This window comes from Schistocerca piceifrons, chromosome 1 (genome assembly GCF_021461385.2).
Source record: "Schistocerca piceifrons isolate TAMUIC-IGC-003096 chromosome 1, iqSchPice1.1, whole genome shotgun sequence".
In the NCBI taxonomy this organism is placed as follows: domain Eukaryota; kingdom Metazoa; phylum Arthropoda; class Insecta; order Orthoptera; family Acrididae; genus Schistocerca; species Schistocerca piceifrons.
Genome location: NC_060138.1, coordinates 197,752,176 through 197,772,252, shown reverse-complemented (window position 1 = coordinate 197,772,252; position 20,077 = coordinate 197,752,176). Strand labels below are relative to the sequence as shown.

General features: G+C 42.3%; 1 protein-coding gene and 1 pseudogene across 1 annotated transcript in view; one reads left to right on the top strand and one right to left on the bottom strand.

The window, feature by feature from the left end:
* Nucleotides 1-20,077, top strand: part of LOC124799287 — a 292,389-nt gene that overhangs the window by 163,616 nt on the left and 108,696 nt on the right. Inside the window, exon 11 of the mRNA XM_047262901.1 lies at nucleotides 10,416-10,697. Coding sequence (XP_047118857.1) covers nucleotides 10,416-10,697 — 282 coding nt within the window. The remainder of the gene's footprint in view (nucleotides 1-10,415; nucleotides 10,698-20,077) is intronic.
* LOC124728170 lies at nucleotides 7,059-7,176 on the bottom strand (annotated as a pseudogene).

The following is a 20,077-nucleotide window of genomic DNA, read 5'->3' as shown; positions in this document are numbered from 1 at the left end:
TGATAGCCACGGAGACCTGGCAAGAGCATGTAGAATTGGTACACAAAGTGTTCCAAAAGTTCCGAGAATATGACGTCACAGCACATTTTAAGAAGTCCGAATTCGGAAGGGATCGAATAAAATTTTTAGGCCACATTATTTCACCAGGCGGAATTTTACCAGATCCAAAAAAGCTTGATGCCATAAAATATTTCCCCTCACCACAAACACGTAAACAATTGAAAGCTTTTCTGGGGCTCACGTCATTTTTTCGAAAATTCGTGCCGAAACAGTTACTGAATAGTGATTCCCTACTCAACCTTTTAAGGAAAAACCACACATGGTTGTGGACAGAAAAATGTGAGGAAGATTTCGTAAAAATCAAACAGGAACTCATAAACGCACCCATTCTGAAGCATCCTAACATGAACTACAACTTTTGTTTGAGCACGGACGCCTCATGTCAGGGATTAGGCTCTTGTCTGTTCCAATTAGTAGATGATAATGGAAAACAGAAAGTAAACATAATTAGTTTTGCCAGTAGAACGTTAACGGAATGTGAAAGAGCCTATTCGGCAACTGAACTTGAAGCGTTAGCTGTAGTGTGGGCTTTCCGCAAGTTCCAGTACTATCTCTGGGGAAGGCATACACGAGTGTTTTGTGACCATCAAGCATTATCGTTTTTACTCACATGCAAATTGTTGCACAAACGGATTGCACGTTGGTGTTTATTCTTCCAGGAATTTGATTTCGAGATAGTTTATATCAAGGGTGAACAGAATGTAATTGCCGTCGCATTATCGCGCTTGCCACAAGGTTTGAGCGAGTTCAATGAATTGATCGAACAGACTTCCGATTTTAGAGTTTTTCTGATGCATGATGGCACATTTCAACCATATTACAGAAAGATGTGTAAAGACATGAGCAAACTACAAAAGGAAGACAATAGATGGAGACAAGTTATACAAAAACTGCAGGCAGATGACAATAGTACACTGAAACAATATTACACAATGTCAAACGATGTTCTTTTCTACAGGCGCAATCCACAATCCAACACCTGGTGTGTCTGCATCCCGGAAGAAAACATAGACAATTTGATAAGACACACACATAGAGTATGGGGACACTATGGGGTATCAAAATGTACAGCGAAAATATCAACGTATTGTTACTTCGCGAACCTCAGACGCAGGATTGAACAAATAATAAAAAAGTGTACAATATGTCAGAAGGTTGAACATCTTAATAGATCTTGTTTGGACGTATTACACCCTATCATTCCAACTAGACCAAGAGAACTAGTTTCCGTGGACGCAGCAGGACCATATCCACGAGCTAGGGGAGGAGTGAGATATGTGATCGCATTTTATGATGTCTTCACAAAGTACTTAAAAATTTATGCTATAAAAGCAGTACTGTCGGGATCAATAATCAAACGCATGATAGAAGACTACATACCACTAGTGGGAAAACCGAAAATTATATTAACTGATAATGCAACAAACTTCACTAGTAATAAATGGAAAACATTTCTCGAATCTCAAAACATAAAACATATATTGGTATCCAAATTTCACCCAGAATCAAGCCCGGTTGAGAGAAATTTTAAAGAATTTAATCGCTTTATAAGAACTTATATACCAAATAAACAAAGTGGGTGGAAAACATAGCCCCCTTTCAGCATATTGTAAATAATTTAATTCATACTTCAACAGGCTTTACACCTACAGAGTTAATGTTTCAAGGCACAGAACTTGACGAATGGGCTAAACCTTTACCTAAATTAGGCACAAAAGAAATAACACTAGACGAAAAGGTACGTCAAGCATTACTACAGATGGAAGAACAAGCAGAAATAAGGAAAAAACAATTCAACAAAAAGATAAGAAAGGTTACAGAATTTAACATTGGACAGGAAGTACTATTATGTACCCACCCAAAATCCTCTAAAATTAAGGCATTAAACAAAAAGTGGCAGTTGTTGTATGATGGCCCTTTCATTATAATAGACAAACCCCACCCAGGATGTTATCTGTTAGGTAACACACGAACAGGCAAGATGAAAGGGTTATACCCCCACAAGGATATCAAGGAATTTTTTCATTAAAGGTTATATATTATTTTAGCAAAATTGAAATTATGCAACCTTGGATCACATAGTAAAATTGCTGTCATTAACCTAAGAAACTTGCGAACACACACAAAAAAAATAAAAAAAATACTTTAAATCCGGTGTTCGTAGTTTAAGAAGAACATTGAAAAAGACAGTCAGTTAGTGAAAAACATGCATTAAACTAGAAAACATTACTGAAATTTCAGTTAAACATCGAAACTAGTAATCAACTGGGGTCATATACCAGCTGAACAACACATAGTTAACCACACTTAACGAAACATGTGTTACTGTGAGTCTTTAACACTATAAAATAAACCATACGGTACTTTTGTAGTCTAACTCAGTTATTTAAGAGAGAGGAACGAAGACAAATTAGCGCGAAGGTCAGAGTTTGTTCGCTTGAGACGAGCAACAAACCACGCGTCGAAGTTGCAATCCAACGCTCAGCTCATGAGCACGCGATAGCTGCATGTCAAGACGAGGTCATTGGCCACGCTGTAGGCAGCGAGCCGGGGAGAAATCTTCCCCCTTCCCTGTCCGATCAGCTGAGTGTATACAAAGCAAGAAGGCGCATGCGCGGTCGAGTCCAGGCGTTGCGTGACTCTATTACACGATGGTGACTATCACGAATAGTGTTCACCAACAATGCAGAGTTTTCCCCGCGCCTACAGTCCAGTCGTGGTACATAAGCGCGCTTGCGCGGAACGTTTAAAAGTTTTGAGACCACTCTTACTATGAGACACAGTGATGAAAGCCATTCAAAAACAAGAAAGAAAATGGTACACAAGTCTTGTAAATAGTAGTTTAGAAAATTTAATTATAAGCTGGTACTACGTAATAAAACTGAAAATACAAGTACATACTGGTCATGGACGGTATTGTAATATTATATTATACTGAGTAAAAATCTTAGCTTGTACGGAAGGAGAAAGAAAATAGAAAAAAAAAATAATGCAGATATATAACCGGAAGAAAGGCTATGTACACGAGAACAACACACAATTACATATAGGGAAAAAGCAGCAAAGAGGAAAGCAAAGAGATAACGCATACATTTACATTACACAGTAGCTAGCGATTTTCAGAATGAACAACAAGGTAAACGTGTGAATTTTTGTGACTAAGGAAAAGAATGACACAAGCTTTAAAATAGGAAAATAATAAACAGATCTATGCAGCGTGAGTAATGAACTGAATCGCTCTCAAAACAAATACCTAGGATTTATAGAGAGAGAAACACATTAACGTAGGAAACACCTAAAGCACTCAGCAAACAACTTTGTAGAATATATAAGCTATACACGAGGTTACATGTACGAAAGCTAAAGTGTAAAGGAGGAAAATATGGAATGATTGCGCATTAATGGACCGTAAGGCAGTTAGGTATGTAAGAAGATATATTTAGTTGTAAGTATTATTAGTATGAGGGGACGATGCTCAGCACATCCTGAATTATTTTGGAATATTGAAGGAATGGTGCAAGGTACCGAAATAGGGCCCCACCAGCAATGTGTATATTAAGTGGTAGATATTTTTTGTGTGTATAAACGTATGTATGAATGTGTGGAAGGCGAAAGAAGCTCTGTACATGTACGGCACCTAAACAACATAGAAGTGTTTAAGGTAAATTAAACTCTAAGACAACCTCTTATAAACATGTATACCTAACATCAAGAAATAACTTAATTAAAACCGTAAGACTCTACGAGTTTACGAGAAAATACGAAATACCTGATACCCAGTGCAACATTAGCGATTCTTCACTCATGTATGCAGAAGGAAGATATGAATTACTTTACACACTTGAAACATGAAATGATAAATCATGTCAAAATTATATCTTTCATACATATCACGATTTACAGTCACAAAGAATGAAAATGATATCGCCGCTGTACGAGAAACAGGTAAGTAGTGTGATGGACCACCTGTAAGCAAAGGAGTCGTCTATAAAATAAACTATAAAAAAAAAGTCATACAGAATTTCATGTTGCACTAAAGCTATGAAAGTCGGATTATTCGTGTACATAGATTTTCATGACAACCGATGTATTAAAATGTCTGTATTCTTTCTCCCATGATAACACAAGACGCCTATAAGCGTACTTTAATTGAAGATGATACACGCAAAAAGGGCGTGCCGCTATTATGAAACTCTGTACATAGTAATAGTAGTTACACCCTGAACTTCAAAATTTTATGTTTATATGTCCATGTTAAGGTAGGAAGTTTTATTAGGGTTAATGATTTACAAGCACACCAGAATGTGCTTACGCCCAAAACGCTGTACATATTAGGGTTATGCTGCATATAAATGATTATTTCGTGCATTCTCAGATTTTATACGTAAAAAACAGTTGCATACACGTAGTCGTTGCCACTACCCTAAGGAGAAGGTAGAAAATTCCCTTCCCAAGCTTCAGTGGAGCGGCTACAGGTGTATTCTCTGCATGCTGATGCATGTCGTTGCGTACGAAGAATACGTAACGGAGGTAAACCTTAACTTATACTAGAGTTCAAGAAGGAAAACAAAGGACTTGTTCCTTCTAACAGATTAATGGAAAAAGGCGTGTGTGTGTGTGTGTGTGTGTCAGTAAAATCCAAGACGAAGAAGCCACTATGAGTGGTCAAAAATTTTTTCAATTATAGTCGATAGTTTTTTCCTGTAGTTAATGTAAACAATGTATTGTATGTATTATATGTTATTCCATTGTATGTGATGTACGTTGGATTTCACGCCAAGTCCCGTGACTTACAAATTTGTGAATAATTATGTACATTGACCAGAAGTATTGAGGGAAATGAATCTCGGTACAATAGGTAAAAGTGGTTAATGCGGAAAAGAAAGTGTAGTGAAAAAGAAAGTTTCGATCGCAATACTCGCTGTAAGAGTGGTGTGGGTAGAAATTAAAATTGTGCAAAGCAGTGCTACGTTACAAGTGTCAGCGAACCTAAACAAGTGACATCGAAAATTGAAGCTTGTATCGTCAAACGACCCATGGCGTCACAACAGGAAAGGACAATGCCAAACAAGTTTGACACGGTACGCTTCTTACCTGGAGTTGCATCGACGGGATCGTCCTCCGCCTCGCACATAGTGTGGTGTGTTCTGCGGGGCACATATTCCAATGTACCTCGTCGTATCCAGTCTAAGTACTGGAAGGAACTACAAAAAGCACACGCATGCTGAGGTTGGGAAGTCTCGACGGTACCCGCACGTCGGTGTATATTCAGTGCACTGGCGCGTGCATTCAACCAACGTCGCCAGCTAACGGACGACCAAACAATGAGGCGCGAGTATCACCCGCCCATATTCAACACTGGATCTAGCGAACAAAGCTCGTCGCCCCAGAATAAATACAGAAGGCAATACAAGGACTTAATTTTCACCTCTGATGAGGAAGGAAACATTTGTAAATAACGTTGTATTCATTGTATATTTTATTGTACAAACTTTACCACATGATGTCGTTTTCTCAGTATTGACCAAAACTTTGTATATTAGGATTAAGGTTTGTAAATATTAGCATAAGTATACCAAAACACTGACACACACTCAGTAATACCAAAGAATTCACAGTGCCATGAAAATGAGACAATAGAAATGAAGTTTGGAAATAAAAGACCCCCAAACCTATCAATTGCAGGGTCGACTACTGTATCCTGTCAACCAAATAAAATTTTCTAGTGACAGTATACAGTAAGGGGGCAGTTGTAATGACACATTCCGACGCAGAGACATACAATACCTTAAAGGCTGCGCCAAAGATTAAATTGAGAGGCATGTAGGTTATAATCTTTGTAATGTTCACACTGGATTCTCTTTTGTTTCATACTCCAAGAAGGAGCTAAGGGTCACTTTCGATTGTTGCCTCGTGGAGGATAGACGTAATTTTTGGTGTCTGCGGAAAGGCAGCCATATTGTTAGTAATTATGGTTTGTGCGACGAGCAGAGCAAGTCTTATTGTCTTGTGAATAAAAAAAATAGTGAGAAGTAAAAAAAAATCCACAATAAAAAACAAAATGTTTCTTTATTTATTTCGCCACAACACACTACACTGTTTCACAATGTGGCGAATAAATAAACCTGTTTGGCTACGTGTTACAATCCTAACATGTTTTTCTATGGATATCTCTACTCTTGGAGCCATACTAAGGACGTGCACACTTCAATGTCACGAAGAAACTGACGTACAATAACCACATGTTATGAATCGTAGCAATGCTTGCCATTTGCTGTGGACATCACATCACTACAAGGAACAACACAGATGCAACAAATGCGGCGTCTGTCGGGAAATAGGTAAAGAAACATATCAGACAGGTACATAAAGTTTATGTACTCGTACACAACATTGTTTGTTGGATGCTGTTGTATCTCGATGACCACAAACAAAAGTCATGACATGTGAACAACTGTTGTACTACTCCCTTGTTTCCTCAACCTTACCCACGGTATTACACCTTATCTACAGAGAACTAGATGTCATTTATTGGATGTATTCAAATTAGTGAGCAGCAGTGTAATTCAATTTCGCCCTGCAGAAAATACCTACCAATTTTGGTTTATCTCGCACTGCTCCTACTGGATATTTTTCTCTGTCAGTGTATATCGCTTATGTAGATATGCGTTTTCGAGCCGTCAGTCTGTTTAGCAGATTCACGCTGACAACTGAATTTACAAAATTTGATGTTAAAAGTTCACTATTAATTTAAATATACGGAATATACACTGAAGCACCAAAGAAACTGGTACAAAGCACTCTGTCTTCAGGCCATGAGTGGCCTACCGGGACAATCCGACCGCCGTGTCATCCTCAGTGGAGGATGCGGATAGGAGGGGCGTGTGGTCAGCACACCGCTCTCCCGGTCGTTATGATAGTTTTCTTGACCGAAGCCTCTACTATTCGGTCACGCAGCTCCTCAATTGGCATCACGAAGCGGAGTGCACCCCGAAAAATGGCAACAGCGCATGGCGGCCTGGATGGTCACCCATCCAAGTGCCGACCACGCCCGACAGCGCTTAACTTCGGTGATCTCACGGGAACCGGTGTATCCACTGCGGCAAGACCGTTGCAAAGAAACTGTTATAGTCATGCGTATTCAAATACAGAGCTATGTTAACAGGCAGAATGCGGCGCTGTGATCGACAACGCCTATCTAAGATAGCGAGTGTCTGGCGCATTTGTTAGATCGATTACTGCTGCCAAAATGGCAGGCTATCAAGATTTAAGTGAACGTGGTGTTATATTCGGCGCACGAGCGATCGGACACAGCAACCCCGAAATAGCGATGAAGGGGGAACTTACCCGTACGACCATTCCACGAATGTACCGTGAACATCAGGAATCCGGTGAAACATCAAATCTCCGACATCGCTGCTGCCTGAAAAAATTTTCTTCAAGAATGGAACCAACGATGATTGAAGAGAATCGTTCAACGTGACAGAAGTGGAACTCTTCAGAAAATTGTTGCAGATTTCAATAGTGGGTCTTCAACAAGTGTGAGTGTGCGAACAATTCAACGAAACGTCATCGATATGGGTTTTCGGAGTCGAAGGACCATTCGTGTACTCTTGATGACTGCACGACACAAAGCCTTACGCCTCATCTGGGCCCGTCAACACCAACATTGGACTGTTGATGATTGGAAACATGATCCCTGGTCGTACGAGTCTCGTTTCAAATTGTATCGCGGATGGATGTGTACGGGTATAGGGAACGCTGCATGTCGGCAGGAGACTGTTCAAGCTGCTGGAGGCTCTGGCGTGTACAGTTAAGGTGAATGGGACTCCTGATACGTCTACATACGTCTCCGACAGGTGACACTTACGTAAGCATCCTGTATGATCACCTGAATCCATTAATGTCCATTGCGCATTCCGACAGACTTGGGCAATTCCAGCGAGACAATGTGACGCCACACACGTCCAGAACTGCTACAGAGTGGCTCCACGAACACTGTTCTGATTTAAACACTTCCGCTGGCCACCAGCTGCCCAGACATGAACATTGTTGGGCATATGTGGGATGCATGGCAACTTGATGTTCAGAAGAGATCTGTACCCCCTCGTACTCTTACGGATTTACGGACAGTACTGCAGGATTCTTGGTGTCAGTTCCCTGCTGCACTACTTCAGACGTTAGTCAAGTTTATGGCACATCGTCTTGCGTCACTTCTGCGTACTCGCAGGAGCCCCACACGATATTAGGCAGGTGTACCAGTTTCTTTGGCTCTTCAGTGTAGTACATATATGGTACCTGTTTGAAGATAGCTGCTGGGTTGTCAAGACACCAAGGTCTACGCCTCGCCTGGTGGCCCTGTCAACATCGACATTGGACTGTTGATGACTGGAGACATGTTGCCTGGTCGAACGAGTCGTTCAGAAGAGACCTGTACCCCCTCGTACTCTTACGGATTTACGGACAGCTCTGCAGGATTCATGGCGTCAGTTCCATCCAGCACTACTTCAGACATTAGTCATCAGCTGCTTGCTCGCGGGGATCCTTTTAGAAAGGTATAAGTTTCTTTGGCTGTTCAGTCTACCTCTTTAGGCGTGAAATGATTGATTTTTGTGGACACTGTTTTATATGAGTTTTTTCGTTGTGTTAATGACGATATCGATTCCCGAAGGTTTCCAGACTGATAATGCACACTACTGGCCATTAAAATTGTTATACCAAGAAGATGACGAGCTACAGACGCGAAATTTAACCGACAGGAAGAAGATGCTGTGGTACACAAATGATTAGCATTTCAGAGCATTCACACAAGGTTGGCACCGGTGGCGACACCTACAACGTGCTGACATGAGGGAAGTTTCCAACCGATTTCTCATACACATACAGCAGTTGACTAGTGTTTCTTGGAGAAACGTCGTTGTGATGCCTGGTGTAAAATGGTTCAAATGGTTCTGAGCACTATGGGACTTAACATCTATGGTCATCGGTCCCCTAGAACTTAGAAATACTTAAACCTAACTAACCTAAGGGCAGCACACAACACCCAGCCATCACGAGGCAGAGAAAATCCCTGGCCCCGCCGGGAATCGATCCCGGGAACACGGGCGTGGGAAGCGAGAACGCTACCGCACGACCACGAGATGCGGGCTCCTGGTGTAAGGAGGAGAGATAAGTACCATCACGTTTCCGTCTTAGGTAAAGGTCGGATTGTAGCCTATCGCGACTGTGGTTTATCGTATTGTCACATTGCTGCTCGCCTTGGTCGAGATCCAATGACTGTTAGCAGAATATGGAATCGGTGGGTTCAGGAGGGTAATACGGAACGCCGTGCTGGATCCCAACGGCCTCGTATCACTAGCAGTCGAGATGAGAGGCATCTTATCCGGATGGGTGTAACGGATCGTGCAGCCACGTCTCGATCCCTGAGTCAACAGATGGGGACGTTTGCAAGACAACAACCATCTGCACGAACAGTTCGACGACGTTTGCAGCAGCATGGACCATCAGCTTGACGCTGACATTAGAGACAGGAGCGTCTGCGATGGTGTACTCAATGACGAACCTGGGTGCACGAATGGCAAAACGTCATTTATTCGGATGAATCCAGGTTCTGTTTACAGCATCACGATGGTCGCACCCGTGTATGGCGACATCGCGGTGAACGCACATTGGAAGCGTGTGTTCGTCATCGCCACACTGGCCACATGGCATGATGGTATGGGTGCCATTGGTTAGAATTCTACGTCACTTCTTGTTCGCATTCACGTCACTTTGAACAGTGGACGTTACATTTCAGATGTGTTACGACCCGTGGCTCTACCCTTCACTCGATCCCTGCGAAACCCTAAATTTCAGCAGGATCATGCACGACCGATTGTTGCAGGTCCTGTACGGGCCTTTCTGGATACAGAAAATGTTCGACTGCTGCCCTGACCAGCACATTCTCCAGATCTCTCACCAATTGAAAACGTCTGGTCAATGGTGGCCGAGCAACTGGCTCGTCACAATGCGCCAGTCACTACTATTGATGAAATGTGGTATCGTGTTGAAGCTGCATGGGCAGCTGTACCTGTACACGCAATCCAAGCTGTGTTTGACTCAATGCCCAGGCGTATCAAGACCCTTATTATGGCCAGAGGAGGTTGTTCTCGGTACTGATTTCTCAGGATCTATGCACCCAAATTGCGTGAAAATGTATTCACATGTCAGTGCTAGTATAATATATTTGTCCAATGAATACCCGTTTATCATCTGCATTTCTTCTATGTGTAGCAGTTTCATGGCCAGTAGTGTATTACCGGCTCGATCACATTAGGTAGTGTTGAGAGCAGTAATGGGGGTAGGTCGGCCAGCAGGCGAGATAATGGCGGTGGAACGCGGCGGAGGTGACGGCGGCGGCGGCCCGCGAGCCGGGGCCGGCCGCCACATAAAGCCGGTGCCCGCGGGCGCTGGGACCAGTGCAGCCAGCGCCCCCGCCATGGCAGCCACCAGCACCGCGCTCCTCTTCCTCCTGCTGGCGGCCGCCGCCGCGTCGGCAACGGCGCAGCGGCGGGCGTGGTGGCAGTCCGGCGTCGTCTACCAAATATACCCCAAGTCCTTCAAGGACAGCGATGGTGACGGAGTCGGCGACCTCAACGGTAAGGCACCGGGCCACGCTCTTTCGACGTTTCACAAGACGTTATAACGGTCGCCTAGTCGTACATATTGCTATAATCGCCCTATTTCACTCCCATTTATGGAGTTTCTTAGCACTAGATGTCAGGTTGGCGCCATTAAAATGCATTGTGGAAATCGTTGCTGCTTACTGGATCGCTGCTGTGTCTCGAAGCTAATGCTGGCTCTAAATCTGGTTTTCTAGGGGTAAAAAGATGAGGTCCCGTGTTTTTGATGTGCTTTTGATGATAAATAATGAGTCTTCAGGTCCAGATTATATACCGATTAGGTTGCTTTCAGATTACGCTGATACAATAGCTCCCTACTTAGCAATCATGTACAACCACTCGCTCACCGATAGATCTGTACCTACAGATTGGAAAATTGCGCAGGTCGCACCAGTGTTTAAGAAGGGTAGTAGGAGTAATCCATCGAACTACAGACCTATATCATTGACGTCGGTTTGCAGTAGGGTTTTGGAGCATATACTGTATTCAAACATTATGAATCACCTCAAAGGGAATGATCTATTGATACGTAAACAGCATGGTTTCAGAAAACATCGTTCTTGTGCAACGCAGCTAGCTCTTTATTCGCACGAAGTAATGGCCGCTATCGACAGGGGATCTCAAGCTGATTCCGTATTTCTGGATTTCCGGAAAGCTTTTGACACCGTTCCTCACAAGCGACTTGTAATCAAGCTGCGGGCCTATGGGGTATCGTCTCAGTTGTGCGACTGGATTCGTGATTTCCTGTCAGGAAGGTCGCAGTTCGTAGTAATAGACGGCAAATCATCGAGTAAAACTGAAGTGATATCAGGTGATCCCCAGGGAAGCGTCCTGGGACCTCTGCTGTTCCTGATCTATATAAATGACCTAGGTGACAATCTGAGCAGTTCTCTTAGGTTGTTCGCAGATAATGCTGTAATTTACCGTCTAGTAAGGTCATCCGAAGACCATTATCAGTTGCAAAGCGATTTAGAAAAAATTGCTGTATGGTGTGGCAGGTGGCAGTTGACGCTAAATAACGAAAAGTGTGAGGTGATCCACATGAGTTCCAAAAGAAATCCGTTGGAATTCGATTACTCGATAAATAGTACAATTCTCAAGGCTGTCAATTCAACTAAGTACCTGGGTGTTAAAATTACGAACAACTTCAGTTGGAAAGACCACATAGATAATATTGAGCGGAAGGCGAGCCAAAGGTTGCGTTTCATTGGCAGGACACTTAGAAGATGTAACAAGTCCACTAAAGAGACAGCGGTTATAGAAAAGAGACTCGTTCGTCCTCTGTTAGAATATTGCTGCGCGGTGTGGGATCCTTACCAGGTAGGATTGACGGAGGACACCGAAAGGATGCAAAAAAGGGCAGCTCGTTTTGTATTATCACGTAACAGGGGAGAGAGTGTGGCAGATATATGCGAGTTGGGATGGAAGTCATTAAAGCAAAGACGTTTTTCGTCGCGGCGAGATCTATTTACGGAATTTCAGTCACCAACTTTCTCTTCCGAATGCGAAAATATTTTGTTGAGCCCAACCTACATAGGTAGGATTGATCATCAAAATAAAATAAGAGAAATCGGAGCTCTAACAGAAAGGTTTAGGTGTTTGTTTTTCCCGCGCGATGTTCGGGAGTGGAATGGTAGAGAGGTAGTATGATGTTGGTTCGCTGAACCCTCTGCCAAGCACTTAAATGTGAATTGCAGAGTAGTCATGTAGATGTAGATGTAGAACCCAACAAATTCTAATATTTATTACTCTGGTGGACATTTTAATTCCACTGTCTACCAAAGACAATGACACAACACAATGTAGCACTTCTTTTACCTGTTCTTTGCAATGTTTATCCACCTCGAACAATAAGACACATACACTATACCAAAGTGACATTCAGACTCCGCTCCCGACCCTTCTTGCTGCTTGTATTTATAACCTTGTCAAAGAACTACTAGAAAGATCTATAGTTTATAAGTCACATGTACATCCGTTATCGTAATTTGTGCAGAAAAGTTATTAATTTATATCGAGTGACATAATTTAACGGGTTATTAAAATGACAGACAGATTTGTTGACTTGACAGAATAATTCTTTGTTACAAAAAGGCCGTTTTTTAGAAGGTTGTCAATTGACTTCTCTAATTTGCATAAATAAGTAAATAACATGAATTATTAAGAATTACATTGGTTTTCGTCTAAAACAGGAGTGTTTACGTGAATACTGAGTGAAAACGGTCCTAGTGAACTAATAGGTTTCACTGGGTGATTTTTATTTAAGGAGATCCAAAATACATAAGTTGGCCACTATTTTTCGTACTTCATATTAATTATTTAAGATGAACTTAGTGTTTTTACATGATGACATTTGCTGTATCAGTGATCAAGTGATATTAACTTTTGTGTGGGTCAGTTATTGAGTTTAATTTAATGGGTTGACTGTTTATGGAGACATGTTATGCAGTTATTGTTAACATACACAACTTTTCTACAACCATAAATACTCGTTAAACTGGTTGAATTTGGAGGGTATCGCATTCTTCGGTAAAGTAAAGCCTTTAATAGGTTCCGTTACAACCTCACCGGAAGATCAGGTGCGGTTTTCAACATACTCGACCCGTAGAGGACAGTGTAATTAGGAACGCACTATGCTTTTTGGTCGATAATTCAACGCAGCGAATGATTCTCGAATAACAAAATGGAATAGGCGATACAGATCGCCATAAGGAGTTTCTCCCTTTTCCTACCTTTCTTGTAGTTGGTGGACAGAAGTTTTGAGCAGGGTTTGTAAATATTTCGAGTTCTACGTATTTAAGTGCTGTATAACATATAACATCTTCGTTTAGATCCTCACTCTGCAAGCCATTCTCACGGCCGGAGTGGCCGAGCGGTTCTCGGGGCTCCAGTCTGGAACCGCGCGACCGCTCCGATCGCAGGTTCGAATCCTGCCTCGGGCATGGATGTGTGTGATGTCCTTAGGTTAGTTAGGTTTAAGTAGTTCTAAGTTCTAGGGGACTGATGACCTCAGCTGTTAGGTCCCATAGTGCTCAGAGCCATTTGAACCATTTGCAAGCCATTCTATATCCACAATAATGTGATTACTTTGCAATTCACAATTAAGTACCTGGTAGATGTTTCATCCAACCACCTTCAAGCCATTTTCTACATCATGATGATGTTTGGTTTGTGGGGCGCTCAACTGCGTGGTTATCAGCGCCCCTACAAATTCCCAAACTCTGCTCAGCCCAGTCTCGCCAATTTCAGGAATGGCGATGAAATGATGAGGACAGTACAAACACCCAGTCATCTCGAGGCAGGTGAAAATCCCTGACCCCACCAGGCATCGATCCCGGGACCCCGGGCTCGGGAAGCGAGAACGCGACCGCGAGACCACGAGCTATGGACATTTCTCTACAGTTCACTCTCGAATAGTGTGTGGGAAAACGAATACTTAAATCTTTCGGCGCGAGCTCTGATTTCTTTTGTTTTATTGCGATGTTCGTATCTCCCTATGTAAGCAAGTACCAACAAAATATTTTTTGTAATCGGAGGAGAAAGTTTGTGATCGAAATTTCACGAGAAGGTCCTGCCGCAGCGAAGAAGTCTTTGTTATGATGACGGCCACTCCAGTCCGTGTATCATATACGTGGCACTTTCTCCCTTGTTTCCCTATGTACAAAACGCTCTGCCCTTTTTTCAACTTCTCAAAGTCATCCGTCAGTTCCATCTGATGCGGATCCCACACATCACAGAAACACTCCAGAGGAAGATGGACAAGTTTGATGGAAGCAGTCACTTTAGTGGACGTGCTGCACTTTCTAAGTGTTCTGCCAATACGAGGCAGTCTTTGGCGTGCTATCCCAACAATATTATCTACGTGATCGTTCCAGCCGGCCGTTGTAGCCGACTGGTTCTAGGCGTTACAGTCTGGAACCGCGCGACCGCTACGGTGGAAAGTTCGAATCCTGCTTCGGACATGGATGTGTGTGATCCTTAGGTTAGTTAGGTTTAAGTAGTTCTAAGTTCTAGGGGACTGATGACCTTAGAAGTTAAGTCCCATAGTACTCAGAGTCATTTGAACCCTTTTTTTTTTGATCGTTCCACTTTAACTAATTCGTATAATTAATCCCTATGCATTTAGTTGAGTTTACATATTTTAGATTTGTGTAATTTATCTTGTAACTGAAATTTAATGGATTATTTTTAATGCTCACGTTGATGACTTCACACGTGTCATGATTTAGCGTCAACTGCCATTTTGCGCACCATATAGATATCTTGTCTAACTCATTTTGCGTTTAGATTTGATAATCTGATGAGTTTATAAGACGATAAATGACATCATCATCTGCAAACAGAGTATTGATGACTTTCCATCAGTTATTATGAACTGTCATCTTTCTGACAGGAAATGACGTATCTAGTCACACAAGTGAGACGATACACCCTACTCACCCAATTTAATTAGAAATCGCTTGTGAGAAACGATATCAACAGCCTTCTGGAAATCTAGAAATATGAATTCAATTTGAGATCACCTGTCCTTACTTCGTGACAATCAAGAGCTAGTTGCGTTTCACAAGAAGGATATTTTCTATATCCGAATTGGCTATATGTCAATAAACCGTTTTGTTCGGTTTGATTCATAATGTTCGATCATAATATATGTTCCAGTATCCTGCTGCACATCGACGTTAGTGATATGGGTCTGTAATACAGCGCTTTACTCCTACTTCCTTTCTTGAGTATTGGTGTGACTTGTGCAACTTTCCACTCTCTCGATACGGATCTTTCTACGACCGAGAGGTTGTATACGATTGATAACTATGGAGCTATTGCATCAGCCGACTCTGAAAGGAAACTGCGTCGTTTACCATCTGGACCAGAAGCTTTGCCTTTCTTAAGTTTTTTTATCTTCTTATAGGTTACTCATGGTGGCAGTTGTTTTTGATTCTACAGTATATGCAGGAAAGTTCTTCCGGTACCACTATAGTGCCCCCCTTTTCTTTTCTGCTCGCGAATGATGCGTGACACGAACGAATTTCGTTAATCTCCGATATGAGTTCGAATATATTCGAGTTTCGCGACACGATTAATCGTGAAACGTATGCGGGAGGAAGCAATATGTAACATCACTCATGAAACTTCCTGGCAGATTAAAACTGTGTGCCGGACCGAGACTCGAACTCGGGAGTCTCGGTCCGGCACACAGTTTTAATCTGCCGGGAAGTTTCATATCAGCGCACACTCCGCTGCAGAGTGAAAATCTCATTCTTCAACATCACTCATGTTGGAAAGTACACTCATCGAATTTCTCCACTAAACCTGACGATCACGCACAAAGCGTCTGTTGTAGCGTTTGCCACGTAAGTTTGAAGCACGTGCTCGCAAAACCCTCGCGCTTACTAAAAGAAACCGTCACGAAACGCGCCGCTCTTCTTTGTATCTTCTCCAAGAGCCATATTCAAGAATCGGTCGAACCAGTATTTTGTGGTTCAGTTCTGTCGTGGATAAAATACATTCACTTGTCGTACTTCTAATCCCTCTTAGCCTGATATTCGCTTCTCGTTCAACTAGTTTAGTGTGCTCTTTCGCTTTAGGTTAGTCAGGAAGTGTGGTCGTAGATTTTGACACTTGTTTCTGTTTTCAGTGACCTATCGTCAATAGCGTAATCTAACAGTATTCGGTCTTTCCACCTATTTTAGCGCAATGTGTTACCTTATTTACGTTAATATTCAATGCCAGTAACTCACTACAACAAGCCTCGATCCTTGACATGACTACATGCACATCACTGCAGCTTTCTGTCGTTGCAGCTCTCCTAAATACAACAACATTGTCCACGAATAATCTCAGGTATGTTCTAGCTTAGTCCACGATATCATTTATACAGACCATGAACAGCAGTGGCCCTATGAGCCTCTCTTGAGGTACGCCCGAGGTTGCTTTTACTTCTGATGATCTAGCAGACTTATCGTAGACGTCTAAGTAATTGTATCTCATATACCAGGTTCGTACCACTGAGTGCAAAACATGTTAATGTTCAACAGACGTGTTCAGGAAAAGTTGAACTGTGACATACAATAATGGGTCGGCCGACGTGAAATATTTACGATATGGACGCAACTCATGTATTCCAAAATGAATGAAGGAACGAGAGCCTATACCTTGATAAAAGAATAAGTTTATAGGAACAATTAAAAGAGGAATTGTAGAAAAAATTAATATATCTTTACCTGGCTGTTTCTCAGTCGTTCGTTTAATAATACCGTATTACATATTGACAGCGAATCAAAACTAGAAACTTATTTTCTCTGTACTATGTTAGTTATCCTACCGTCATCGACTGGTATTTAATAACGTGTAAATATGAATGGGCTAGAAAAAAAATTGAAGTACACGAAAAGTGTCGTACAGGTTTAAAAGATGTAGAATTATTATTTTTCCTCACGTCACTCCAAATTAACGAGTGTATTATGTTATTTTTCTTAGTGTCTTCAGACTATGAAAATATCATAAACGATAGTCAGTTCTTTCGTTCAAGTAAAATCACATAGCAATCGTAGCTTCTAGGTGGTAATTATTCATCTTATTTTAAAAGTATCCAACCCCACACTCGTTAGCTGTTAAAATACGAACTGATGGTGTCGTCAATCTGTTACCCATCTCCATTGAGTCCAGAACATACGCAGTTGCGTCGCCATTCAGCCATAGGGTACCTGATTCCAGAATATGATCCGTCGTCAGAGTTTTACCAACAAGAAATAGTTACTGACCACCAGAAATAACCCTTTTTCCTCTGCCAGAATTTGGTAACCACTCCGCAGTGTCGCCAAGGCAAAGAGAAGACGTGATGGTGATGTATCCGTGATGTCAACTGTGCATTAACCACTACGCCACCTCGTTATGTGCCTGTAAATGCTTATATTTGGATATAAATGGCAGATCGCTGTCGTTCTCTCTCTCCCTGTCTCTCTGTACGCATGTGTGTGTGTGTGTGTGTGTGTGTGTGTGTGTGTGTGTGGGACAGTGAGGGACAGTGAGAGGAACAAAGAGAGAAAGACAATTTGAGAGGGACTGAGAGTTGGAGGAACAGAGAGGGGGTAGAAGTGGAGGAGGGTGATGGAGAGGCAGGAGAGAGTGGTGAGAAAAAGTTCATAAGAGGGAGGGAAGGAAGGAGGGAAGAGTAGCGAAGAAAGGAAGAACGACAGGATTAGAGAGTGATGGAGGGAAGGAGAGAGGTGTGATGAAGTGCAAATGGAAGGTGTGTGTGTGTGTGTGTGAGAGAGAGAGAGAGAGAGAGAGAGAGAGAGAGAGAAAGGGGGAGGAAGTAGGTAAGGGAGCGAGAGAGGGAGAGAGTGGAAAGAGAAAATGGAGGGGAGAGAATAAAAAGGGGAGAGAGAGGGAGAAACGGAGAGAAACAGGGCAGAAGAGAAGTAGAGAGGTATGTGGGAGAGGGAGAGAGAGAGAAGGAAGAGAGCGGGAGAGATAGGGTAGAAAAAGAGGGGGGAGACAGAGAGAGAGAGAGTGAGGAATGGAGGCAAGAGAAAGGAAAGCAAAATTAAAAGAGAAATAGATGAATAGGAAGAAAGAGAGAACAAATGTATGTGTGAAGGAATATATTTCTGAATTTGACTATTAACACTGAGAAAATGAACCAATTTGACAATTAAGACTGAGAAAGTGTATAATGGTAACCGACCTCCAGTATTTTTCTCACTGCTGCTTGTTGTTAATACATGATGCTTTGAAAGTAGTTTTACTAGGTCGTCACATACTATGAGATTATCTTGCTGCGATAGCAAAACCTAGTGATAAATGAGCTTTCATTCCGAAGACGTTAGAAAATAACTAATAGTGTAGTTGGCTTGAGCTATCGTGAGGCCTGTGCAAAGGTAACTTTAAGTAGCAGCATTTACAGTATTTCTGTCCAAGGTGTTTCGCGGAAATGCGGCAGAACTACTGCTTGTGGCTCGAGAAACGCAGCGACTTATTCCACCGGCAGCAGTAGTGGCCTAGCACGTTTCAGTCAGGTCCTGTGTTAAGGCTTGTTGCGATCTCTTGCGAAACAGGAAGTCCTCTTGGCACCCACAATATCACAACAAAGCGGTCATTGTGCACCAATTGAAGAACTATGTCACTTGCTCCGCGAGAGAACGTGTCGGGCCAAACTAGGGGTAGGTCACTCACGTCGATGTCTGCGATGTAGTTACACCACTGCCAGAATCGCTTCTCTGAATGTCACAATGACACCACGTTACCGCAATGTCAACCCTTCGTGCTGAAAACCCTGTGCCTGCGCATGCTGGCAGTGAATCCAATAGTATCGAACACTGAAATACATACAAGCTTTAACGCTTGTACTTCATCACACGTAACACGAGCTTTTCTTTAACACATGCAATAACGTAATCTCCTTACTGTCAGAATGGACGTGACCATGTGTGTTGCCTAACGCACCGTACAGGGCTTGCTTGGAGCCATTTGGAGACGAGTTTAAAGGTATTCGTAATGAATCATCCTGGCAGATTAAAATTCGATGCCCTTCGTGGCCAAGCGCCATTCAAGCACGCCTCGCGACCCGCCCTCACAGCTTTACTTGCGCCAGCAACTGTTCTCGAACCTTCGGTAGAGCACTTGTCCTGAAGATTCTAAATTCGACTCCCAGTTCTAGATACAGGTTTAATCAGGTAGGAAGTTTCAGGTCAGCACACACAACGCTGCAGGATGAAGCTTCGTTCTGGGTGTTAGTAATGTTTTAATACTGAATGAATTTTGATTAACTGAAAACAAACAGTCCACTAGGTCATAGGCTATTGTAAACTTTGGCGTCTAGATCACTCATCCCTTGTTCAGTGATTGTGGCCAAACCTACCATGTGCTATGCAGCAACTCCAATAACATCTACCTAACACTTTAAAAACTATCGCTTGTGAATGCGGAGAAATTAATATCAGCTTGTCTACAACCGTTATCTAGAATATATTTCCTCATAGTAATGCATACTTCTACTAATAATTGTTCAAAACCAGTCGCACTTTTGCATTAACGTTGTCTACAAACTTTGCAACAATATCAACTAGCAGAGGTAAAAATGCCATTTTGCAACAGCTGACCATAGGAAAAAAACAGTAGATACAACGAACAGATATACGAGGGTAGGTCAATTATTATCCGCAAAGCAGTTATAAAATTTAATGGTAATCAAATAGGAAACTTAGAAGGAACATCATTTTTCGACATAGTCTCCTTGCGTTTCAGCACAATAGGTCCATAGTTGTACAAGCTTTCTGATGCCCTCATAAAAGAAGGTTCTCGGTTGAGCTGCGAGCCAGGAATGCACGGCCCCTTAAGGCCTCTTTGAGAGGACC